This window comes from Hypanus sabinus, chromosome 29, assembly GCF_030144855.1.
Source record: "Hypanus sabinus isolate sHypSab1 chromosome 29, sHypSab1.hap1, whole genome shotgun sequence".
NCBI lineage: Eukaryota > Metazoa > Chordata > Chondrichthyes > Myliobatiformes > Dasyatidae > Hypanus > Hypanus sabinus.
This window is the reverse complement of record NC_082734.1, coordinates 17,645,471-17,671,935: the sequence shown is the minus strand read 5'-3', so window position 1 is coordinate 17,671,935 and position 26,465 is coordinate 17,645,471. Positions and strand designations below refer to the sequence as shown.

The following is a 26,465-nucleotide window of genomic DNA, read 5'->3' as shown; positions in this document are numbered from 1 at the left end:
GAGCTGGCTGTGCAAGAATCCCCATCCTCAGCAATAGTGGGGAGAAGGCTGAAACATTCACAACTACGCTCAGCCTGATCTGAGAGCTCCCCACTACCACAAAAGGCAGTCCTTAGTTAACTTGATTCAGTCTAAATGAAGTCAAAAAACTGACAAGAGCACTGGATTTGCAACAAGTCTTACAGGACCAGACAGCAACCAACATCCCAGCCGTAGTATTGGAGACCTATGTCACAAAATTTGCTGTACTTGTAGCTTAGCTATTCCAGTACAATTCGAAAGGACGTATCAACCTAACGTTCCAGAAAAATGCCCAATTACATCCTCTTCACAAAAAGCAGGATGTATGCAATTCAGCTAATTAAAGCCGAATTCGTTTGCTTTCTATCAATGGCAAAGTAATGGAAGGTGTCAGCTACACTGCGATGAAGCAGCACTTATTCTGCAATAACTTGCTTACTGTTACCAAGATCAAATTTGGCCAGATCCACTCAGATCCAGACCACGGACGAATCCATGTGTAGCTCAAAGGGGGAGGAAGAGGCGAACTGTAGTGATAGGGATTTCAATGGTGAGGGGAACAGACAGGAGGTTCTGTGCATGGAGCTGAAAGAGATCTTAGATGGATTGTTTGCATCTGTAGAGGTGAGGCAAATTAGGCTGGATAAATTCCCAAGGGTGTTCCCTTGGACCTTGAGGGAGGTTAGTTCAGAAATTGCAGGGGCCTGAGCAGAGGTATGGACTTCAGCAAGGCCTTTGACAATGTCCCACATGGGAGATTGTTCAAGAAGGTTCAGTCACTTGGCATTCAGGATAAATTAGTAAATTAGCTTAGACACGCTTCATTGGAGAAGCCAGAGTGATAGTAGATGGTTGCCTCTCTGACTGGAGACCTGTTACTGGTGATGTGGCGCAGGGATTGTTGTTTGTAATCTCTATCAGTAATCTGGATGATAATGTAGTAAACTGGATCAACAAATCTATAGATGACACCTAGATTGGGGGTGCAGTGGACAGCGAAAAAGACTATCAAAACTTACAGTCCGCGACCTGAACCAGCTGAAAAATGGCAGATGGAATTTAATGCAGGCAGTTGTGAAGTGTGGCACTTTGGGAGGACAAACTAGGGTAGGACTTGCATGGTGCGATGTAAAAGGATGTGGTCTGTTCTAGGTTCTTCCAGAATTTGCAGTTTTATTTCCAGTTTCTACAATGTTTCATCTTTGAAATCAATGAATGATTGATGAGCGGGAGCAGGGTGGGAAAAAACATGTGATAATAGACACTAAATCATGGGCCACTGGAGAACAAACTATGGTCATCACCGAACATGCTGCTTTGCCAGTAAACCCACATCCAAGAAATGCACTCCTCCCCATTCATGAGAAATGCTACAACTTCTGCAAGAATCCATACCTGTCCCGTTTGTGAGCATCCACTGAGTACCCTTTTCCATGCAGGGAAGAACATCTGTCTGCTGCAGTAAACCAGCACAGGCAAAGGTCTTCAGGTCCTTCAAATGAGCTGCCCGGTTCAGTCCCAATCCCCAGAGCCCTGCAACTTTTTCTAGTTCTTTGTTTCTAAGTTATTATCATCACCAAAATGTTCCCACAACCAATGGACTCACTTTCAGGGACTCGTCATCACATGTTCTTGAAATTTATTGCTTAGTTATTTGTTACTAATATTTCATCTTTTTGCATTTGGACAGTTTTTTTGTCTTCTGAACTCAGTTGAATGCCCAAGTTGGATGGTATGTCATTGATTCTGTTATGGGTTTTATTCTATGGATCTATTGAGTATGCCCACAAGAAAATGAATCTCAGAGCTGCTTATGGTGATATACATGTACTTACACGTATACATGTTATTTTGTAAATAACACTATTCTTTGCATTTCTGGTTAGATACTAACTGCATTTTATTTGGCTTTGTATCTGTACTCGGCACAATGACAATAAAGTTGAATCTAATCTAATCTAAAACTTTGATAATAAAATTTACTTTGAACGTTGAATGTGTTTAGGCAGAGCATTCCAGATCACCAACTGATGAGTAAAAAATATCCTTTTCTTTCATCCTAATCCTACACAAACAGAAACTCCTTTGTCTGTTAATTTCCAGAAGGCATTTGATAAGGTGCCACATAAAAGACTTATCCATAAGATAAGTATGCATAGAGGTGAGGGTGATGAGTTAGCATGGTAGAGGATTGGTTAACTAATAGAAAGCAGAGAGTTGGAATACATGGGTGATTCTCTGGTTGGCATCAGTGGTGAGCGGTGCTGGGCCCGCAACTGTCATGATATACATTAACGATCTGGAAAAGGGGACCGAGTGTAGTGTATCTAAGCTTGCTGATGATACTAAACTGAGTGGAAAAGCAAATTGTGCAAAGATACAGAGAGATATGGATAAGTTAAGTGAGTGGGCAAGGGCCTGGCAGATGCATTACAATGTTGGTAAATGCGAGGTCATCCACTTGGGAGGAAAAATGAAAGAGTAGATTATTATTTAAATGGAAAAAAACTTGTATCATGCTGCTGCGCAGGGGGATTTGGGAGTGCTTGTGCATGAATCACAAAAGGTCGCTTTTTGTGGTACAGCAGGCTATCAAGAAGGCAAATGGAACATTGGCCTTCATTGCTAGAGGAATTGAATTTAAGAGCAGAGAGGTTATGCTGCAACTGTACAGGGTACTGGTGAGGTCACATCTGGAGTAATGCATGCAGTTCTGGTCTCCTTACATGAAGACCGATATATTGGCTTTGAAGGTGGTGCAGAGGAGGTTCACCAAGTTAATTCCAGAGATAAGAGGGTTAGACAATGAGGAGAGATTGAGTTGCCTGGGACTGTACTTGCTGGAATTCAGAAGAATGAAAAACATATAAAATTATGAAAGGGATAAATAAGATAAGAAGCAGGAAGGTTGTTTCCACTGGTAGGTTTGACTAGAACTAGGAGAGATTCGGGGGAGTAGATTTAGGACAGAGATGAGTAGGAACTGCTTTTCCCAGAGAGTGGTGAATCTGTGGAATTCTCTGCCCAATGAAGCAGTGGAGGCTACTCAGTAAATATATTTATGACAAGGTTGGATGGATATTTGATTAGTAGGGGAATTAAGGGTTATGGGGAAAAGCAGGTAGGTAGGTGGCCAGATCAGCCATAATCTTATTGAATGGCACAGCAGGATCGAGGGGCCAGATAGCCAACTCCTGCTCCTATTTCTTATCTTCTTATGCTTCCTGATCCTCTAGCAACTTACCCTCATCACAGATCACACAGAACTGGAAGGTGGCCATTTGGCTCATTGTGCCAACTTGGATTCTATCAAAACCCTTCCTAATTTTGAACACCTTCATTAATCTGCATGACCTTAAAAGCACAAAACTCTAACCCAGAAAGTCACGTTATTCTTCTATAACAAACCTCATGGAAACTTCAGACACCCTGAAGAACAAAGTATAAACTCTCACCCGTTTTTGAGTGAAGTTGTTTGCAACTGTAGTGGTGACTTTCATGGTTTTGTTTGCCATGGGGATTGAACGTAGAATATGGTCTTCCTCCTCCTCTTCAATATCCTCTTCATCAATAACCTGAGATGAAGAGTACAGTTAAGACTGCTTCACAGAGTTTTTTCTGAATCCAGGCCACTACCAAATGCTTCACATACAAACTGTAAGCCTGTTCGGCAATTCATTGCTGTTCCATATTATAACTCCCTATCTTTTTTTTTACCCTGTATCTCTTCATATTAAGGAAGGTAACCCAAGTTTGTGTAATCTTTCCTCCTTTTGGAATCTGGGATAATCTCATTGCTATAGTGACTCCAAGCCTAATTTACCCTTACCTTGGTGTGGTGTCTTGAACCATTTATAGTTAAGTATGGTCTAACCCAGGCATGGGCAAACTACGGCCCGGGGGCCATATGTGGCCCGTTAAGCTTTTTAATCCAGCCCGCAGAACTTCATGAAATTATATTAATAAACCTTGTTAACGTTTTTTCCCCGCAATTCTAGCGTTTTCCCAATAGATGACGCACTCTATATACATTGACCTTTGTTGAGGTGCAGCGTATTACTCCACATTTGCGCTTTACTCTTTGTTCGGCTCGACCTATTTGTGTGAACAGATGTTCAGCGCCATGAACATCAACAAAGCCAGCCACAGATCCAAGTTAACTGACCAACACCTCAGATCCATCCTGAGAATCGCCACAACAAAACTAAATCCAGACTTTGATGTGCTGGCTAAAAAGGGAGACCAACAACACTGTTCCCACCGAAATTAAAAATAAGTTTCCTCGTTGTGTTATGTAAAAAATGCATTTGAAAATATTTTTTTCAATAAGCCTTACATGTTACATGTCATTTCTATTAAGTGATGGACATGAGTAGTGCGCAGGTGCACGTACGTTCTCAAAATAAAAAAATGCGCTCCAGATCAAATAACGTGCTCCGCATACTGGCGCGCTGTCACTGTTCTGACCTTGTGCTGGTCGTTGTTGAGTTTTGGCACAGGGGACAATTGAATAAGAAGGAGCAGGACAAGTAGACCTGCATCTCCTACCGTCAGGAGGAGAGTGATGATGATAATATCTTGAAGGATAACAGAATTTTCAGTGCTTTAAAATAATAACTGTTACTATTAAAAAAGCTGTATTTTATTCATTTAATTTTCAGTGTTTTAAACGTCATTTCAATAAATAGCAAAATACCATGGGACTTCAAAGACAGATATTTTGTTGTAATGCATTTGTTCATTTTCAATTGAAATTAAAGCACATATTTTCTACATATCCCCTGATATTTTATTTTCCCTTATGAGGTGTATTACCAAAACACTCCGTCCATCTGCTCCTGGTCCGGCCCCCCTGTCAAATTTTAGAACCCTTTGTGGCCCACAAGTCAAAAAGTTTGCCCACCCCTGGTCTAACCTGAAAGCTGTATAAATGCAACATTACTATCCTCCTTTTGTCTCTAACATTTTCAAAGTCAGATGAAAACGAAACCGTTGTTCCAAAACACTAGAATGGACAGTAATGTAACTTCAACCATTGCTACTGTTCCCCAATGTTACACAGAACTGTGCAAAAGCCTTAGGCAACCTAGATCTTTTATGGGGTTTCAGATGGTATGGCCTGGACAGACCCCAATCTCAACATCATTGAGGCAATCTGGGATTACCCAGAGAGACAGAAGCAAGCGAGACAGCCAAAGCTCTTTGCAATCCCAAGCTCAATTAGCATCAAATATGAATCCGAGGTTGCCAATAGCCTGGTTCAGTTTTACACCCGTGACACGGAAATGGATGGAGTTAGAGAACCCATTTTCCAATGGGGAATATTTGCTCAGGTGAACATTTCTGGGCACCTGGCACTAAATACTGGAGAAGCAGCTTGACAACTTAGTATCTGCTGGGCAAATACTGGTGGTGGCGAAGTGCATTTCAGTACAGTGCAGCAATAAACCAACTCAGTCATACTGTTTCTCAATCCCTGTACACCTCTGCACTGCATTCCAGTGTGACATGTACGAGTAAGCACAATATGTTGTTGAAGTAGGGTTTTTGCTACATGGTAAGTAAAGACGACGCAGAGGAGGGACTGAAGATACCATCTCTTCCTTTCCTGCCAAAATGTCTGTGGTGTTGCAAAGTCACACAGAACTCACCTGGCCAGGGCTTTGATCATTCACCACATTAATCTGCATTCCCAAGGGATGTGACAACACGGGAGCAGAAGACTTCTTCTGTGAATGGGAATGAAAACACCCACATCAATAGGTTAAGTTTAAGACCAGCTGAATGTCGCTGACCTGAGACACCACAGAGAAGTTAAACACATTTATAAACCAAAAGTTTCAAGTATTTAACAGCTAATTACTTTCTGAATTTTAATCTAAAGTGTCAGAGATGATGACCAAATTACATGTGACAAGTTGTCACAAATTACCAGCTCATATTTTAATGAATTGATGATAAGGAAAGGTCAAATAGGTTAGGACTTTATTCCTTGGAAGGTAGAAGATTCAGAGGACATTTGATAGAGGTATACAAACCTATGAGAGGTATAGATAGGGTAAGTGCAAGTACACTTTTTCCACTGAGGTTGGTTGGGATGACAACTAGAGGTCATAGGTTAAGGGTGAAAGGTGAAGTTTAGATATAGAAAATCTACAGCACAATACAGGCCCTTGGCCCACAAAGCTGTGCCGAACACGTCCTTACCTTAGAAATTACCTAGGGTCACCCATAGCCCTCTATTTTTCTGAGCCCCCTGTACCTATCCAGGAGTCTCTTAAAAGTCCTTATCATATCCGCATTCACCACCATCGCCAGTAGCCCATTCCACATACTCACCACTCTTTGCGTAAAAATAACTTTAAGGAGGGCATGAGGGGAGACTTCTTCATTCAGAGGATTGTGAGGATGGAATGAGCTGCTGCGCAAGTGGTGCATGCGAGCTCGATTTCAATGTTTAAGAAAAGTTTGGATAGGTATGTGGATGGTAGGTGTATGGAGGGCTACGGTCCTGGTGCAGGTCAATGGAAGTAGGCAGCTTAAATGTCTCAGCATTGGCTCGAGAGTCCAAAAGGCCTGTTTCTGTGCTGTACTTCTCTGTGAGCCTGTGGTTGTGAATTAATGGATTACAGAACTTCAAACAGTTTGGTCATGGAGTCCTCCAGACCACCATGTCCATTGCAACTAATATATCTACTGATACCAATTCCATTTGCCCTCAAGTCATACCTATTCAAATGTCTGTCTAAATACCTCTTAAATGTAGAGATTATATCTGATTCCATCACCTTCTCTGGCTGTGCATGCGAGATATCAACCACCCTGTGTTAAAAAACTTCCCCCTGAGATTCCCTTTCAATCCCCTCCCTCTCACCTTAAACCAAAGCCCTCTTGTTTTTGACACCATAATTACACACACTTCTATCAGGTCACCCCTCAGCCTCCTTCACTCCAGAGAAAACAAGACAACCCAATCTCTCCTTATAACTAAAATCCTGCAATCCAGGCAACACCCTGGTGAACCTCCTCTGTAACCTCTCCAAGTTATTAACTCTTTAACTCCAGCATTATTTCCTTTTTCCTTTCTAAACACATCTCCGGCATCTCTGAAGCTTCAAGAGCAGTGCACCTACATCCTCTTCCTCCTGTAAAGAACACTTTTTTGTTGTAGTTCATGTTCTAATATCTATACCTTTGTTCTGAACTTCTTTAGGAAAGGGAAGACCGCTTCATATCCACTCTGTCAAATCTGTTCATTATCGGCTCTTAACTTGATCACCATTAGGAAGACTGAATCAAATCTCCACTGGATGTTTACTCAATACCCATTTACTGTTTCCTCTTTTATGGAAATATAGTTGTAACCCTGAAGTCTTTACATTTTACAAAAGTTATAAATTTATAATGTGACAAAATGGAACCTGTGAGATCCCGGCGTGCTTTGCAAATTTGTTGGTTGGTTTGATGGAGGCTTACAATAAGTGTTTGTACATTTTATAGCAGGGGGTGTGTGTTTATGGCAGGTAGTATTTTGACAACAGAGAAAAACAGGACACAGCTGTCAAGAGAGGAAGAAGCTCAAGAGATAAATGGACTGATTAAAGGCAGAATCGGCGGATGCAGATAAAGAAGGAATACCATTATGAGATGGAACGACCTTAAAGACTTGAAGCTGATGAATCACTGATCTCCATAAAAGTATAAATATGGTTTGTTTTTTGCAGTAAGATTGAAACTACCCTAACAACGACAAGGTAGACTTGCCCTTGCAAGTAATAACATGAATTTGCTACAGTTTGTTACTTATATTAGAAGACCTAGCTGAACAGAACACAACACTTTCCACCCTAAATGATGGTACTTTGCAAACTCCTGTATAAGTAGATTGAAGGAATCATATTCTCTGTGACTCTATAACCACTGTTCCCCATCAGCTTCCATATCCAAATTGTTATTGTCATATAAATCCACATTTTTCCAAAACACTGACTGTCGCAGCAAACTCAATATGCCATCAGCTAAGTTGTTACTCTTAGTATCAACCCCAAATTAGCAGTGGAAAATGCTGCAGTTTCTCCTTTCATATCCAGACATATGGCTTTTTAAAAGAGATAGAGAAATGCCTTTTAAGCATTTTTCAGGATGCTGGTGTTCCAGATAAGGCCAGCATATCTCGCTACAGTTCCTCCAGTGAAGGTACTCAGTGAACAATGAAAACTTAGCTGAATCATAATAATGTGACTCAGGGGTTGTTTGCATGCATCTACTGCCCCTCGACTTTCTTGATGGCAGATATCACGGTTTCGGGAGGTGCTAATGGAGTTTCCTGGGAAGTAATTGCAATGTATTTTGTTGATGGTGCAGTCATGGAGAAGGGTGGTACAGGGGTTTCAGTCAGGTGGGTTGCTTGGTCCCTGATGATTCAAGCTTCATGACTGTAGAAGCTGCATTCACTTTAGCAAATGGAGACCACTTGATCGTCTCATCATGGCTGATCCATTTTTCCTCTCAGCCCCAATCTCCTGCCTTCTCCCCATATCCCTTCATGCCCTGACCAATCAAGAATCTATCTACCCCTGCCTTAAATATACCCAATGGCTTGGCCTCCACAGCTGCCTGTGACAACAAATTCCCACATTCACCAGTCTCTAGCTCAAGAAATTCCTCCCCATCTCCGTTCTAAATAGGTCTCCCTATTCTGAGGCTGTATCCTCTGGATTTAAGAGTTCCCCACCACAAGAAACCTTCTCTGCATGTCCAATCTATCTAGGCCTTTCAACGTTTGATAGGTTTCAATGAGATCACCCCCCCCCCCCCCCCGATTCTCTTGAATTCCAGTGGCTCAGAGCCATCAAATGTTCCTCATACAATTAGCCTTTCAATCCCTGAATCATCTTCCTGAACCTGCTCCGAAACCTTACCAACGTCAGCAGATCCTTTCTTAGATAAAGGGGCCAAAACAGCTCACAATATTCCAAGTGAAGGCTCACCGGTGCCTTACAAAGCCTCAACATTACAACCTTGCTTTTGCCCACAGTACTACTTCAACAAGGAAGAGCCCTGATTCATCATCTGAGAGATGACAAGTGAGGACCAGAAGGACATTTCCTTGCCCATGTTTGTTCTGCGTGTTGTCCAGTCGCCTAAAACCATTAAGTATCTGGACAGCACTTCACATTTGTCAGCTTAACTGTTAAAAACATTTTACAGATGAATGCTTTGTAAAATTAATTCCAGCAAAAACAGAGTGGAAAAGCACAGCATGCAGTGTTGGCACAGAGCAGTTCTGCTCACAAATGCTGTTTGTTTTATACCTTGACCTGGACATTACATTAATACTGGTGACTAGGCTAATGGCAGCTACATAGTGACTGGAACGCCAGACACCAGCACCCCTGTAAATAAATGTCAATTTATGAGCTTTTCAGTGCCAAATATTCTGAGGCTGTAGGTTAAAAGTTTCAACCTGTGGTACTTGGATTGTTTTGGTTATCCTTCCTCCCGTGTTGATGGTTCCTGAGGCTGGAGCAGTGGCCACTGCTGGAGCACTTCTCCGGGCACTCAGTCGCTCCCGAGCATCCAAAACCTTCTTCACTGCCAGCCCCTTTTCACTCGCATCCTGGTTTTTCCTTGAATTGATCATTTCACGGGCGTCAAGAACCTTTGGGGTGCCCCCGGTTATTTTTGAGCGCATGTCCTTCTGTCCCAAGCGATCGCGAGCGTCTCTCATGGTTAACCGCTGCCGGGCATCTGTGATGCCAATCTTCTGCCGGGCATCAAAAGTCCTCTGAAAGCTGCTGGCTGGCCAGCTTGTGCTTAAGTTTACAAACTGATCTCCAATCCGCGACTTAACACCACCAACAACGGGCCTGGGACTCGATAGCGGTCTGAAACAATATAAGAAGCACAAATGAACCATTCCGAGTCAAGCACAAATTGAACAATGCTGCAAGCAAAATACTGCAGAGGCTGGAAACCTGAAGTAAATTTAGAAACACCAAGGTCAGGCAGCACATGTGGAGACAGAAACAGTTAATATTTCAGGCCAGTCAGACTGGGGACATGTCACCAGCCAGGAACACTCGTTTAGGACAGTTATCCCAGCTTGAACATGCCATTGCTCTGGGTACCAAGAGGGGTGAGCACTATGCTCTGCTGTAGTGATTTCACAGAGATGAACATTTACACTAGATCTGACAGAGGTGGCACTGGGTGCAGGTGGGAGGATAAGTATCACATACAGCCCACCAGGAGTGTGCTATGCGTAGGTGAGAGAGGTACAGGTAGGGTACGGACCATATCTGGGCTTGGGTTCTGTGTTTATTTATGTATTCATGGGACATAGATTCTGCTGGCTACTGGTCACCCCCAACTGTCATTATGTGGAACCGGTAACTGCCATGCTGGGCTGGAAGCACACACTGTTATACAAACAACAGATTTTCTTCTCTAAACAACATTAGTGAAACAGATCTTTTAAAAACAATATGGTCACTATTTCTCTTACTAACCTTTGATCCCAAACATAACGGATTACCTGAATTAAGTTCCACATCTGCTTTAGTAGGATCTGATCTCTACACCGGTGGTTTGGGAACCTGGACAGCAGTCAGGCAACTTAATTGATATACTACCGCCTTTTTAACCAAGGGTAGGGAAGTCCAAAACTAGGGGACATACGTTAAGGGGAAGAAGGGCAATATTTAAAAAGGGACATGAAGGGCAATTTAAAAAAAATAAACACAAGGGGTGCTCAGAGTATGGAATGAGCTGCCAGAGGAAGTGGTTAAGATATCACCTAAGAAGCTCTTGCAATGGAATGCAGGAAATGGGATTGACTAGCTGAGTAGACAATGTGCTTTGCATGGACTGATTGAAGCAAAGGGGCCGTATCTACACTGTATTGCTCTAAGAGTCTATTGTTTTTTATATATACAGGTGGACTGTTCAAGGTACAGGCAGCATCTGGGATAACTTGAGTACAGCAGGATGCACAGGAAGGTTGGAGTAAGATGGTGAAGAGAGTGTGGCTTTCAGGGTCCAGGGTTTGGAAACAATCAGTATGGTGCACACTGGGGGGAAAGTATCTTTCAAAATTCAGGGCAAGCTATATCATTTGAGGAAGTGTGAATAGAAAGTTGAGGAAAGAACGGTGCATTATACAAGGATAGAGCCAAAAGGATCAATACACAGGGTCCAGGATGGGCCAAATGAGCATAGGGGCAGGGCATTGTGACTGTAATGTAATTGTTGTCATGAGCAACAAGAGTGCAGAGTCCAACAGTCATATGGATTTGGAGGTGCAGAACTCAAGTACATACAGTACAATGATTAAATTTTTTCTGTAAGATCACGAAGGATGGATCAGTACCTGATTTAGTTTTAGGGAATAAAGCTGGGCAAGGGGATAGGGTGGTGAAGCCACGGTATTTGAGGCAACATTCATAATCCAGTTATCAGTTTTGGAAAAGAACAAATATAGGGCAGAGTTAAAGTTACCATGCTCCAATATGATTAGAAGTGGGTTCGAGAAAGCTAATTGAAGGCAGTGTAGAGTTAAAGCAGAGGAAGCATGGAAGGAAGAAAAGTACGTTTATCCATTTTTATTTTATTTTAGTTAGAGAAGCAGGTCTCTGAGCCGCGTCTCCAGCATCCTACCATTTAACCCTAGCCTAATTACAATGACCAATTAACCTACTAACCATGTGGGACCCCTGCATTCATGGGGAAGACATACAAACAGGTGATTTCAGAATTGAAGTCCGACGCCTGTGCTGTAATAGTGTCATGCTAATCACTATACTACTGTAATGCCTGTAGCTGATAATGCTAATAATAGAAAGAGGGGGTTAAAAAATATACAGGACAAGATAAAGCCCAGGGTGTGTGTGAGAAAGTTAACTTGATTCGTTACATGAAATCAAGAAACGGCTGACAGTACTAGGAGCATTAAGGGCTGTGGTATAAGAATGTCTGCACTCCAGATTTTCTGTGCCTCTTGCCGATCAGCTCTAGTATAGTTACAATGGTGGTATCTCCTCCACATGGAAATTGTCCAAGTATGTCTCATTCACAGAAGGCAGAACTGATAACTGCCAAATCCCCACCATTAGTAAAGGAAGCTGTTGCCAACAACGCTGTTAAGCAGCACTTACTCATCAATACCCTGTTCGTCAATGCCCAGATTTCACCAAAAATATTCGGCTCCATCTCCAACAAGTGAGTATCTAACTCCTTATCCTTGACATCAATGGCATTGCCATTGCTAGGTCCCCACCACAGATACGTTGGGGCGAGATGGGAGGAGGGAGGGGTAGAGTTCACTTCTGACTAGAAACTTAACAGGAACACAAAGTTCATGGCTATGAACACTCCAGAGGTTCCTCAAGATAGCCGAAGGCAAGGCAGGAATGTGACCAAATACAGCTTGACACCATCAAGAACTTTACAAATCTCCAGTCACCACCCTGAACATTCATTCCCTCCAGCACTGGCACTCAGTTGCTGCACTGTGAACCAGCTACAAAATCCACCATAGTTACTTGTCCAGGCTACTCTAACACAGCTACCCAAGCCTCTACCATCAAGATGAATAGGGAAAGCAAGTACTTGTTCCCCTCCAAACTGAACATGTCCTGACTTTGAAATGTATCGCTAGTCATTTGCCACTTGGTCTAAATCCAGCATTTTGTGTGTATTGCTCAAGATTTCCAGTATCTGCTTGTGTTTATGAGGTGCTAAATGAATACTATTTTTCTGCATTTACCCAAGACAGAATAAAACAGAGTTCAGGGACAGGAACAGTAATGTTCCGAAGCATGTTCGCATCAGGAAGGAGGACGTGCTCGATGTCTTGGGATGCATAAAAGTGAACAGATATCCAGGGCCTGATGAGGTGAAGTCCAGACTATGGGAAGCAAGGAAGGTGACTGCTGAGCCCCTATGGACATTTTTGCATCTTCTTTTGCCACAAAGGAAGTACCTGATGACTGAGGGCAGAAAATAGTGTTCTTTTATTCATAAAGGACAATAGGGATACATCACATAACTACAGGCCAGTGATGTTCATACCTGTGGTAAGATATTATTGGAAAATAACAGACGAACAGGATTTACCTTCACTCAGAAGGACAGAGAACAATTAGTTCAAGGGAAAGCTTGTCTAACAATTTTGAATTTATTGAGGGGATAATTAAGCTACTAATGAGGAGAGTATGGCAGATGTTGTCAGAGATGGACTTTAAAGTCATGGAGTCATAGAAAAGTACAGCACAGAAACAGGCCTATCGGCCCATCTAGTCCATGCCAACACCATTTAGACTGCCTACTCCCATTGACCTGCACCAGGACCATAGTCCTCCATACCCAAAATATCCAAACTTCACTTAAACGTTGAAATCGAGCTCGCATGCACCACTTGTGCTGGCAGCTCATTCCACACTCTCATGACCCTCATGTTCCCCTTAAACTTCTCACCTTTTACCCTTAAGACATGACCTCTGGTTGCAGCCTAACCCAATCTCAGTGGAAAAAGTCTGCTTTCATTTACAATATCTATACCCCTCATAATTTTGTATCCCTCTATCAAATCTCCTCTCAATTTTCCATGTTCTAAAGAATACAGTCCTAACGTATCGAATCTTTCCTTATACAGTGGTCGGGTCTCTGGCAGAGTCTGCCTCAGGCCCTCCAGACCCGGCAATATCCTCATAGATTTTCTCTGTACTATTTCAATCTTGTTTACATCTTTCCTGTAGGTAGGTGTTCAAAACTGCACACAATTAGGCCTCAACAACATCTTACAGAAGTTCAACATAACATCAACACATTGATTTATGAAGATCAATACACCAGGAGCTTTCTTTACGATCCTATTTACCTGTGACACCACTTTTAATGAATTATGGTCCTGTATTCCTCGATCCCTTTGTTCTACCACAGTCCTCAGTGCCCTACCGTTCAATGCAAAAGACTTAACCTGGTTGGTCCTACCAAAGTGCAAAACCTTGCACCCACTTGCATCAAATTCCATCTGCTATTTTTCAGCCCATTTTCCCAACTGATGCAGATCCCTCTGCAGCCATGATAGCCTTCCTCGCTGTCCACTACACCCTCAATCTTGGTGTCACCCGCAAATTTGCTGATCCAATTAACCAAATTGTCTTCTATATCAATGATCTAGATGATAAACAGCAAAGGACCCAGCACTGATCTCTGCAGCACTCCACTAGCCACAGGCCTCCAGTCCGAGAGGCAACCTTCTATCACCACTCTCTGGCTTCTCCCATAAAACCAATATCTAATCTAATTTACTACCTCATCTTGAATGCCGAGCGACCGAACCTTCTTGACCAAACTCCCAGCACGACTTTGCCAAATGCCTTACGAAAGTCCACGTAGACAACATCCACTGCTTTGCTTTCGTCCACTTTCCTGGTAACTTCCTCAACAAACTCTCTAAGATTGGTTAGACATGACCTACTACACACAAAGCCACAGGATTTGTGGTGGCACCTTTAACGTGGATTAATGACTTGGATATGAATGTACAAGATAAGTGAATCTGCAGGTAATACAAAAATTGGTGATATTGAAATAAAAGGGAAGTTTGGTAGCTCAGGTTGTTTGCTGAGACTAGAGGTTAGGTCATAAATCTTTTGTCACCAATCGAGTGACAGCATCAGTGCGCAATTGAGTGTTGTTTCTGTCGAGTGCTCGTGCTTATACTGGTCCGACTTCTTAAAAGCTTGGCTCTCAATGGAAGACTCGATATTGAACTGGATGCAATTTACAAACTTATGCATCTGTGGGATTGGGGCCAAGGAAACAACGCTTACAACTGTGAAATAACCAGGGATATGGTCCAGCGAAAATCACTCAGCTATCTGGTTGGTCAGGATCCAACAGAGACCAGGAGTCAGTGCGACACCCAGCCAATCAGAACAAAGAGTCGGATCAATGTAAGCATGAGCACTTGGCAGAAACAACACTCAATTGCGCATTAACGGTGATGAAACATTTGCAACCTAAACACCGGTCTCGGCAAACAACCCTACACACAAGATCCTTTAAAGCTAGAGCTTGGAAAAGATCAGCAAAAACGTGGGACAGAGCTAAGGCAAACGGAATTAAATCCTGACAAATGTTAGTGTCCTAGCCAGTGTTACTGAACAAAGGGACTTTATGGTAAAAACGCACACATCCCTGCAAGTGGCATCATGGATGGAAAAGGTGGTGAAGAGGACATATGGGACTCTTGCTTTCATTGACTGACACATCATGAAGATTTATAAAACATTGGTTAGACCATATCTGGCGTACTGTGTGCAGTTCTTGTTACTGCACTACAGGAAATATATCATTATTTTGCACAGTGTGCAGAGTATATTTGCCAGGATGTTGCCTGGATTGAAACATACTAAAGAGGCAATGGATAGAGTTTTTATCTTTGGTGTAGAGGAGGGTGAGCTGAAAGACCTTGAAAATTATGAGGTGGACATAGGGTCGAGTATTAAAAAAAAGATTCCCATGCAAGACTGTCCCAAGTGAGGTCGGAGGTTTGGGGGGGGAAGCTAAGGGAAGATTTTCTACCCAGCAGTGTGTTATACGGCCAGCTACATCGTGGTCGACACCCAGCTGGAGGGCAAAGGAAGCGCTATAAGGATCAGAAGAAGAATGCTTTAAGGAAGTAGATGGAGTCTGGAACGCAATGGCTGAAACGATAGTGATGGCAAATAATCTCCCAACATTTAGGGAGCATCCAGACAAGTACTTGAATAGGATAAGGAAATATGCAACAGGATTACGGTTCATCAATTCATCTGATTGTTAGATTAATGATGGCAGTTATTAACAAACAAAATAAAGACACATGCAAAAGCTGCGAAGTGTGGGTCAGAGCTGCAAGAAATGCCTAACAGACCAGACAGTGTTAGTCAGAGAGAATATTATGATGGACGATCTACAGCAGAACTGGGAAATTCAAATACAGACCACGTTATATAACATTATTTAATTCAGTAAAATAAAAAGATTGATGCTGTTCTTTAAGCTTACATGGAGCCTTGTTGGAATAATGACAAACGTTGAAGGGAGATAGGTCAGGGTGGGAGTGAGATGGCTAACTAAAGGGAATTGGAAACTCAGGGTCGCTCCTGCAGACAGAATGAAGGTGTGTTGCAAAGCAATCACCCAATCTGCGTTTAGTTTCTCCAACGTAAAGGAAACACTATCATGAGCATCAAGTGGTGGAAAAAGTGCAAATGAATCACCAATTCATTTGAAATGATTTTGGGTTTCTGGGTGTGAGGTGAGGTATGGTCGAATACAAAGTGCTGTGAGAAGGGGAGAGATTGACCAACCTAACATCAGTGGTGGACAATTTGTAAATGCATTTTAAGGACAGATCTAAGCATTTAGGGAGGCATAAATTTAATCATTAGTCAGTCTTGTTGATTATAATCTAAAGAGTTGTTTCTCTTTTACTTATATGTTTATATAATCACTTGTTTGTCTCCAAATGTTTGGTGGATTTTCAGTAATTTGAAGTATAGCTGATTCTGTACATATGTAGTTCCTTTGTCTCTAAGGCCTTTATCAAACCTTCAGTCCCGATCAAGGGTCTCGGCCCACAACATCGACCGGTTATTCATTTCCATAGATACCTCCTGACTTGCTGAGTTCCTCCAGCATTTTGTGTGTGCTGCTTCAAATCTTCCCTTCCTGCACAAGATTCTTAAGAAAGTTATTTTGAATCAACTCTCTGAATGAGACCAATGCTCTAGAAAAGTTTCAGTCAGGTTTAAGGGCAAACCACAGCACAGAAACAACCCTTATGGAAATTGTCAGCGACCTTAGCCTCAGCACCGATCCAACAGAGTCTCAGTCTAATTCTACATGCTGCCTTAGACTCAACTGATCACAACATTCTCCTAGATTGTGTTGAGAACTGGTTTGGCCTCTCTAGTAGTGCCCTTAATCGTTTTGTTCACATATCTTAGAGTTAAACTTTTTTGTCTGTCTTGGAGACCAATCTATTAGGAGTTATGATGTACATTCTGTTGTTGCTCAGGGAAGCTGTCTCTTCTCCCTGTACATGCTCTCCTTTAAGAGTGCATGTTGCTTTGGATTTCCAGCAGAATTCCTTGTGTTTATGAAATTCCTTTGGTTGGTCCCAAAGCCAAAAGAGATAAACTTCTTGATAAACTTGAGAACTTTGCTCCCCTTGGAAAATCAGAAATAACTAGCCTGGGTGTTATCCTTCATTCAGATTTGAATTTTAAATCGCACATAAAGATAGTGACCACAGCAGCATTTCTACACTTAAGAAATATTGCAAAGGTAATGCATGGCCGTTTCTGTCATGTAATGACACTGAGAAACCACAACTCACACTTTTATATCAAATAGACTCGACTACTGCAATGCACTTTTTACTGGCCTTCCAAAGCAATCTCTTGACAAACTTCACTCAGTATGCTGCTGCTAGACTTTTAACCAAAACCAGGATGAGGGAACTAGCCACTCATCATTGGCTTTCTGTCTCTCTTAGAATTGATTTTAAATTCCTCAAGTTTTTTCTTTAAAGTTCTTAATGCCCTGGGACCAGAATCACTTTCATTTATCCTGCTCCTGATGGAGCTCTCAGGTCTTCTTCCACTGGTCTTTTAAACTTAAACAATCTCCCTCAAAAGATAATTGACAAGTCACCTTTTTGAACTACGCTTCTAAACTGTGGAATTCCATACTTAAAAACTGGAAGGGGTGCAGACTCAATTGACACTTCTAAACACCAGTTAAAAATCTATTTAGTTGTCCTTGCTTTTATCTAATATCATTGCCTTTTATTTTATTTTCATGTTTGCACTTTATTCCATTGTAAGGCATTTGAACCGTATCATTTGTATGAAGAGTGTTCTATAAACAGTTATTATTATTATAAAACTGCAATGCCATGGCTGTACAAATCAAAGTTGTATGTTGTCTCACAGGCTATTCTTATTAGACAATTCCCTTATCTGTCCAGCTTGAAACAGTTTCCAGTATAAAGAAAAAACACAAGGAAGGATCTTTGTTAGATTGAGTTGATTACAACTAGAGTTAGTTTACCTGCTGCTGTGATTTACTGATATTTCTTTGTTACGAACATCTAATAAAACCACAAGTTTTGAGCCTCATTCTTGACTTTTGAAGAACCCTCTGGGCAATATTATCTCCAGAGCCAAAACCATTTTTGCTGTTCCTTACTGTAAGGCAGTGTCATTGCCTACTCTTTCCAGAGCTGCATTAACATTTCAATTGCTCTTCTGGACCTTGCAACATGATCTATTGGGAACAGGACTGCTGCAAAATAACTTCCTTCTGAAATGTCCCATTTATATCTGGACTCAGGATAGTAAGACAAGTGTGTGTCTCATCGTAGGAAAGACATAACCTAAGTAACAGGATATGTGGAAGGAGATCCAAGCTCCATTTACGTAAATACAAGACTTGCTTGAGCTCCATGAACTCAAACTGTTTCTTAATGCCTGATAGGAACCTTGTCAGATTACAACATTCTTACAGTGCACTTTGTCAACAAAAATTCCAGAATTATTAATCTATTTGGGACAGTGTTACCAATCAATGCATGGAATAATTAAGGAATAATTGCATGGCCAATTGATATTAGTTTTTTTGAGGTAATACAGAGGAATAACATTTGATTTAGTTTGAGGTGAACAAAGCTAACTCTTTGCCAAAGTCCCACACAACCAACTGACTCCAAGTGCAAAGTGGGATTAAAGAAGTCATGAGAAGAAAGCACAGCATGCCCAAGGTACCAGACAATCAAAGACCAACTAAGGACAGGATGGCGATTTGTACAAGACACTAGTCAATGCATAATGAGGTGAGGTTAAAAACCGCTGATTATTAGGAAACTGCTGCTCTACATTTCCACTTAGAGTGATACAGATACAGGTCCTTCAGCCCAGTGAGTCCATGCCAACCACAGTAAACACCAGCTGGTCCCAATTTCCTGCATTCAACCCGAATCCTTCCAATCCCTGTCCAAGTACCCTTTAAAGTTTATTGTTCCTGCCTCAACCACTTCCTCTGGCACCTCATTCCATATACTCAACCACCCCCTGCATGAAAAGACTGTCCTTCAAGTCCCTTTTAAATCTCTCCCCTTCTCACCCAAAAAACGATGCCCCTTAGCTTGAGAACCTTCACCCCCCCCCCCATCCTGGGGAAAGAAATGTAACAATCCACCACTTGTGTTCTTCATTATAATAAGCATTTCTATAATGTTGCTCCTCGTTCTTACATTCCAAGGACTAAAGACCTAGCCTGGCCAACCACTCCTCATAACTCAGGCCTTCTAGTCTGGCAACCTCCTCGTAAATCTCTGCACTCTTTGTTTAACCACCTATTTTCCAAAGTAAGGTGATCAAAAACGTGCACGGTATCCAGAAGTAGTCTTGCCAATGATCGGAAACCGAAGAGCAAAGGCTCTCCCCCCAAAGCCAGAGGCCTGGGTCCAACTCTGAACTTGCAGTGCTCCAGTTTCCTCCTCCCTCCCAAAGATGTGCACGTTGTAAAAGCTTTAGGAAGGGTGCAGAAGGGATTTACTAAGTGACCATGGGACTTTAGGTACGTGAATAGACTGAAGATACAGGAGTTGATAGCCATTAGCAGGGGACCGGGAACTAGATACCACAGAATATGTTGTTGGCAATACAGCCACACTAACATTCAGCAATGAGCAAGATTTGCCATGGATCACCAGGGGTAGTAGCAGAAGCGGTTTCAATTGTAGAGGATAAGCTACAACAGTGAGCTGGAATGCGGAGGCAACCGATTCGCCATTTAACGGCAAAGGATGCCACAAACTCATTCTGGCTGCTGGGGAAAAGGAAGAATGAGATCGGGGCCCGGGAAAGAAGGCTTTAAGAGGATCGGGGAAAGAGTGAAAGAGTCCGGGGGTGGGGGTTAGTGAAGGGGTCTGGAGCGTTCCAGGGAGAGTTGGGGAAGGAGATAACAAAGTGAGGCCGCCTGGGCCCGCACTCCTCACGACAACCATTCTTGCTCACGGACAAGACTGACAACACAATAGCCAATGACAACGCCGGTTCTCATCTGGGCAGCCAATCGGGAGCCCGGGGGCGGTAGAAACTTCGGTGCGCGACGCGAGGTGAACTTCCGTTTCCAACGAGTTTGTAATGGGGCCTGGACGGGGAGGCTGAGCTCGGTGCTACGAGCCCCCGCGCCGAGACCACCGTTCGCCCTCCCCCGGCCACCAGCGCACTCTTCTCACCTGCCTTTAACGCGCAGCCCGCGCCTCCGGATGATGTCGTCCAGCGAGGAGTCCGCCATGGCCGTACGGATCGAGCTGGGCGGGCGGTGGGGGATGGGCACGGCGGCCGGCGCGGCTCAGGGTGGTGCGGGGAGTAAAAGCGCAACCGGATCAAAATTTCGAAATCACAGCCCGGCGTCAGGCGTGGGATTCGGGAGCGCACCCTGCCATCGGCTGCTGACACTTGCTGCGACTTAAACAGGCGACACGGCCCCTCGATGTCGCTCACCATCAATGCAATCACTGGGGACGGCCAGCCCCCAGCTCCCGGCCTTTATCCTGGACCCTCCACTGCGAGGTGGAGGATCAGAGGAGCGCAGACATTAGGTGCTGCTGGAAGGGGCAGGACGGCACTCGGTCTGCCCGAAAGGTGTTGGTCTCCTCGCATGCCGACGAGCAGGCAACAGGGCTATGCACTGAATTTCGGTGCGGCCAATGCAGATCTCGGTGGGGATGGACTGGGGTCCTGCCTGTCACCGGACACTGAAGGGCTGGGCCTTGGGTAACAGCCTCTCAGACACCTCATGGGCGCGTAATTTAAAGAGGAAACAGGGAGTAACGTGTTGACGCACTGTCAGAGAATGTATTGAATTAACTGTCTGATGAACACAGAAATATGTGATATCTACAGTGTAATTTATGAATAAGTTCAAAGTAAATCTATTATCAAAGTACATCAGGTTTAATATCACCCGGATGTGTCCATACATTTGTTAACTTTGCAGCAGCAATGCATAATATAGACATAAAACTGTAAGGTACAGTAAATATATATGTATATTAAATGGTTAACTTAAATAAGTAGTGCCGAAACAGGAATAAAAAGTAGTGAGGCAGTGTTTGTGGGTTCAGCGTCCATTCGGAAATCGGATGGCAGAGGGGAAGAAGCAGTTCCTGAACCGCTGAGACTTCTGACGGTAATAGTGAGAAAAGGGCATGCCCCGCGTGGTGGGGTACCTTAACGATGGATGCCACCTTTTTTGAGGCGCAGCTCCTTGAAAGATGTCTTGGATAGTAGGGAGGTTAGTACCCATGAGGGAGGTGACTAACTCTGCAGCTTACTTTCATCCTGTGCATACCAGTCAGTGATGCAGCCAGTTGGAATGTTCACAGTACGCCTGCAGAAACTTGACATATCTAGCCTCCTCAAACTCCTGTAGTTTCCTTTCTTTATAGCTGGGTCCAGGTTAGGTCCTCATAAGAACACAAGGAATAATAGCAGGAGTCGGCCATCTTGCCTGTCGAGCCTGCTCCGCCATTTGATAAGATCATGGCAGATCCGGCCATGGACTCATCTCCACCCACCTGCCTTTTCCCCCGTAACCCTACTATGCAAAAATCCATCCGACCTTGTCTTCAGAGATATTGACACCCAGGAACTAGAAATTGCTCACTCTCTCCACTACTCTATGAGGATTGGTGTGTATTCCCTCATCCACAATCAGATCTTCGGTCTTACTGATGTTGAGTGCAAGGTTATTGCTGTGACACCGCTCAACCAGCTGGTATATCTCGCTCAAGATTCATAAGACCTTTGCCGTAAGGTCTTAAAATGAGCCTTGGGTGCGTATATGGTGACTTAGACTCAGATAGTCATGAGGGGAGCAGAATCAGGCCATTCAGCCCATCGAGTATGCTCCACCATTCCATCACCACTCAGTCCCTCACACCTGCCTTTTCTCCATATCCTTTGATGCCATGACCAATTCGGAAACAGTCAAATTCCACCTCAAATATACCCACAGACTTGGTCTCCACCACAGTCCGTGGCAGAGCATTCCACAGATTCACTACTCTCTAGGTAGAAACAAAAATCCTCCTTGCATCCGTTCTAAAGGGTTGCCCCTCAGTTTTGAGGCTGTGCCCTCCAGTTCTGGATACCCCACCACATGAAACATCCTCTCCACATCCACCTTATCCAGTCCTTTCAACGTTCAGTAGGTTTCAATGAGATTCTCGCTCCCCGCCCTGGCCGCACTCTTCTAAATTCCAGTGAGTACAGGCCCAAAGCTGCCAAACACTCCTCATATGTTAACCCGTTCATTCCTGGAATCATCCTCGTGAACCTCTGGACTTTCTTCGATGACAACACATCCTTTCGGAGATATGGGGCCTATTTTGAATGAATGAATGATCTTTCTTGTCATTATACGTAGATACAATGAATCTGTTTGGCTTCCTCTCGGGTAATTAAATAAAGCGGAAGATAAAAACAAGATAGTAATTGGAAAACAGTACTAAATAGATAAGTAGCAGAAAATAAGTTGCAGCAGCGCCAGAATATCACAGTAATGCAGTTTTGAGTATATATTTGAGGGAAAAAAAACAGTAGAATTGTTTTTAATGTTTTAATTAAAATCACAAACAACTTGTCTTCTAGATCCATGGCAGCTTTATTCAACCAATCAAAGTGACATCCCACAGTTAGTCTGAACTAACCAATCATGTCCCTGCCCGTTATAAACAATGAATACTCTGCTACCAATGAAGTCTTGTCACTAAGGCAGCGAGCTATTTACTGCTTATCTGTGATATGCTTTACCACATGCATTTTGAATGATATTTTATTAAATTATTTATAGTTTATGTACTGTGTGTGATGTATGTTGTGTGACACACCGTGCTCTGGTGGAGTGTTGTTTCATTTGGTTGTATATATGCACAGTCGGATGACAAATAAACTTGAATGTCAGTACCACACTGCAAATCACAACAATTCTGCAGATGCTGGAAACCCAAAGCAGCTCACGCAAAGTGCTGGGAGAGCTCAGTAGGTCAGGCAGCATCGATGGAAATGAATAAACACTCGAAAGGAAGGGGGAAGATGCCAGGATAAAAAGGTGGTGGGAGGGGAAGGGGGAATAGCTGGAAGGTGATAGGTGAAACCAGGTGGGTGGGAAAGATAAAGGGTTTGAGGGGAAGGAATCTGATAGGAGACGAGAGTGGACCATAGGGGAAAAGGAAAGAGGAGGGGACCTGGGGTGGGAGGGAGAGGTGATAGGCGAGAAGAGGTAAGAGGCTAGAGTGGGGAATAGAGGATGAGGGGCGAGGAGGAAATTTTTTTTAACTGGAAGGAGAAATTGATATTCATGCCATCAGGTTGGAGGCTGTAAAGTTGGGTGGGGTACAGTTCTTTGAAATGAAGTTGAACCATGAAAGAGTGTGGAGACGGGTGGGTACAGAAACCTGTGAAAGACGGGGGAGATGGTTGGCTACAGTGACCTGTGAGAAGATGGGGGAGAAGGTTGGAATCAGTAATCCGTGAAAGGGTGGGGGGATGGTTTAGACCTGTGAGGGGATGGGGGAGAAGGTTGGATACGGTATTCCGTGAAAGGGTGGGGGGTTTGGTTTAGACCTGTGAGAGGATGGGGGAGAAGGTTGGATACGGTATTCCATGAAAGGGTGGGGGGATGGTTTAGACCTGTGAGAGGATGGGGGAGAAGGTTGGATACGGTATTCCGTGAAAGGGTGGGGGGTTTGGTTTAGACCTGTGAGAGAATGGGGGAGAAGGTTGGATACGGTATTCCGTGAAAGGGTGTTGGGATGGTTTAGTCCTGTGAGAGGATGGGGGAGAAGGTTGGAATCGGTAATCCGTGAAAGGGTGGCGGGTTTGGTTTAGACCTGTGTGAGGATGGGGGAGAAGGTTGGATACGGTATTCCGTGAAAGGGTGGGGGGTTTGGTTTAGACCTGTGAGAGGATGGGGGAGAAGGTTGGAATCGGTAATCCGTGAAAGGGTGGGGGGATGGTTTAGACCTGTGAGAGGATGGGGGAGAAGGTTGGATACGGTATTCCGTGAAAGGGTGTTGGGATGGTTTAGTCCTGTGAGAGGATGGGGGAGAAGGTTGGAATCGGTAATCCGTGAAAGGGTGGGGGGATGGTTTAGTCCTGTGAGAGGATGGGGGAGAAGGTTGGATACGGTATTCCGTGACAGGGTGGGGGGTTTGGTTTAGACCTGTGAGAGGATGGGGGAGAAGGTTGGATACGGTATTCCGTGAAAGGGTGGGGGGTTTGGTTTAGACCTGTGAGAGGATGGGGGAGAAGGTTGGATACGGTATTCCGTGAAAGGGTGGGGGGGTTTGGTTTAGACCTGTGAGAGGATGGGGGAGAAGGTTGGATACGGTATTCCGTGAAAGGGTGGGGGGTTTGGTTTAGACCTGTGAGAGGATGGGGGAGAAGGTTGGATACGGTATTCCGTGAAAGGGTGGGGGGGTTTGGTTTAGACCTGTGAGAGGATGGGGGAGAAGGTTGGATACGGTATTCCGTGAAAGGGTGGGGGGTTTGGTTTAGACCTGTGAGAGGATGGGGGAGAAGGTTGGATACGGTATTCCGTGAAAGGGTGGGGGGATGGTTTGGACCTGTGAGAGGATGGGGGAGAAGGTTGGAATCAGTAATCCGTGAAAGGGTGTTGGGATGGTTTAGTCCTGTGAGAGGATGGGGGAGAAGGTTGGAATCGGTAATCCGTGAAAGGGTGTTGGGATGGTTTAGTCCTGTGAGAGGATGGGGGAGTAGGTTGGAATCGGTAATCCGTGAAAGGGTGGGGGGATGGTTTAGACCTGTGAGAGGATGGGGGAGAAGGTTGGATACGGTATTCCGTGACAGGGTGGGGGGTTTGGTTTAGACCTGTGAGAGGATGGGGGAGAAGGTTGGATACGGTATTCCGTGAAAGGGTGGGGGGTTTGGTTTAGACCTGTGAGAGGATGGGGGAGAAGGTTGGATACGGTATTCCATGAAAGGGTGGGGGGATGGTTTAGACCTGTGAGAGGATGGGGGAGAAGGTTGGATACGGTATTCCGTGAAAGGGTGGGGGGATGGTTTAGACCTGTGAGAGGATGGGGGAGAAGGTTGGATACGGTATTCCGTGAAAGGGTGGGGGGTTTGGTTTAGACCTGTGAGAGGATGGGGGAGAAGGTTGGATACGGTATTCCGTGAAAGGGTGGGGGGGTTTGGTTTAGACCTGTGAGAGGATGGGGGAGAAGGTTGGATACGGTATTCCGTGAAAGGGTGGGGGGTTTGGTTTAGACCTGTGAGAGGATGGGGGAGAAGGTTGGATACGGTATTCCGTGAAAGGGTGGGGGGATGGTTTGGACCTGTGAGAGGATGGGGGAGAAGGTTGGAATCAGTAATCCGTGAAAGGGTGTTGGGATGGTTTAGTCCTGTGAGAGGATGGGGGAGAAGGTTGGAATCGGTAATCCGTGAAAGGGTGTTGGGATGGTTTAGTCCTGTGAGAGGATGGGGGAGTAGGTTGGAATCGGTAATCCGTGAAAGGGTGGGGGGATGGTTTAGACCTGTGAGAGGATGGGGGAGAAGGTTGGATACGGTATTCCGTGACAGGGTGGGGGGTTTGGTTTAGACCTGTGAGAGGATGGGGGAGAAGGTTGGATACGGTATTCCGTGAAAGGGTGGGGGGTTTGGTTTAGACCTGTGAGAGGATGGGGGAGAAGGTTGGATACGGTATTCCATGAAAGGGTGGGGGGATGGTTTAGACCTGTGAGAGGATGGGGGAGAAGGTTGGATACGGTATTCCGTGAAAGGGTGGGGGGATGGTTTAGACCTGTGAGAGGATGGGGGAGAAGGTTGGATACGGTATTCCGTGAAAGGGTGGGGGGTTTGGTTTAGACCTGTGAGAGGATGGGGGAGAAGGTTGGATACGGTATTCCGTGAAAGGGTGGGGGGGTTTGGTTTAGACCTGTGAGAGGATGGGGGAGAAGGTTGGATACGGTATTCCGTGAAAGGGTGGGGGGTTTGGTTTAGACCTGTGAGAGGATGGGGGAGAAGGTTGGATACGGTATTCCGTGAAAGGGTGGGGGGATGGTTTGGACCTGTGAGAGGATGGGGGAGAAGGTTGGAATCAGTAATCCGTGAAAGGGTGTTGGGATGGTTTAGTCCTGTGAGAGGATGGGGGAGAAGGTTGGAATCGGTAATCCGTGAAAGGGTGTTGGGATGGTTTAGTCCTGTGAGAGGATGGGGGAGTAGGTTGGAATCGGTAATCCGTGAAAGGGTGGGGGGATGGTTTAGACCTGTGAGAGGATGGGGGAGAAGGTTGGATACGGTATTCCGTGACAGGGTGGGGGGTTTGGTTTAGACCTGTGAGAGGATGGGGGAGAA

The 26,465-nt window shown here is 44.3% G+C and overlaps 1 protein-coding gene across 1 annotated transcript in view; it reads right to left on the bottom strand.

Moving 5' to 3' along the window:
* Nucleotides 1-20,908, bottom strand: part of poldip3 (polymerase (DNA-directed), delta interacting protein 3) — a 35,966-nt gene extending 15,058 nt beyond the window's left edge. The window contains exons 1-4 of the mRNA XM_059953829.1: nucleotides 20,321-20,908; nucleotides 9,488-9,908; nucleotides 5,673-5,750; nucleotides 3,477-3,596 (exon numbers count right to left, since the gene is read on the bottom strand). Coding sequence (XP_059809812.1) covers nucleotides 3,477-3,596; nucleotides 5,673-5,750; nucleotides 9,488-9,908; nucleotides 20,321-20,379 — 678 coding nt within the window. The 5' untranslated portion in view covers nucleotides 20,380-20,908. The remainder of the gene's footprint in view (nucleotides 1-3,476; nucleotides 3,597-5,672; nucleotides 5,751-9,487; nucleotides 9,909-20,320) is intronic.
* Nucleotides 20,909-26,465: the final 5,557 nt, after the last annotated feature.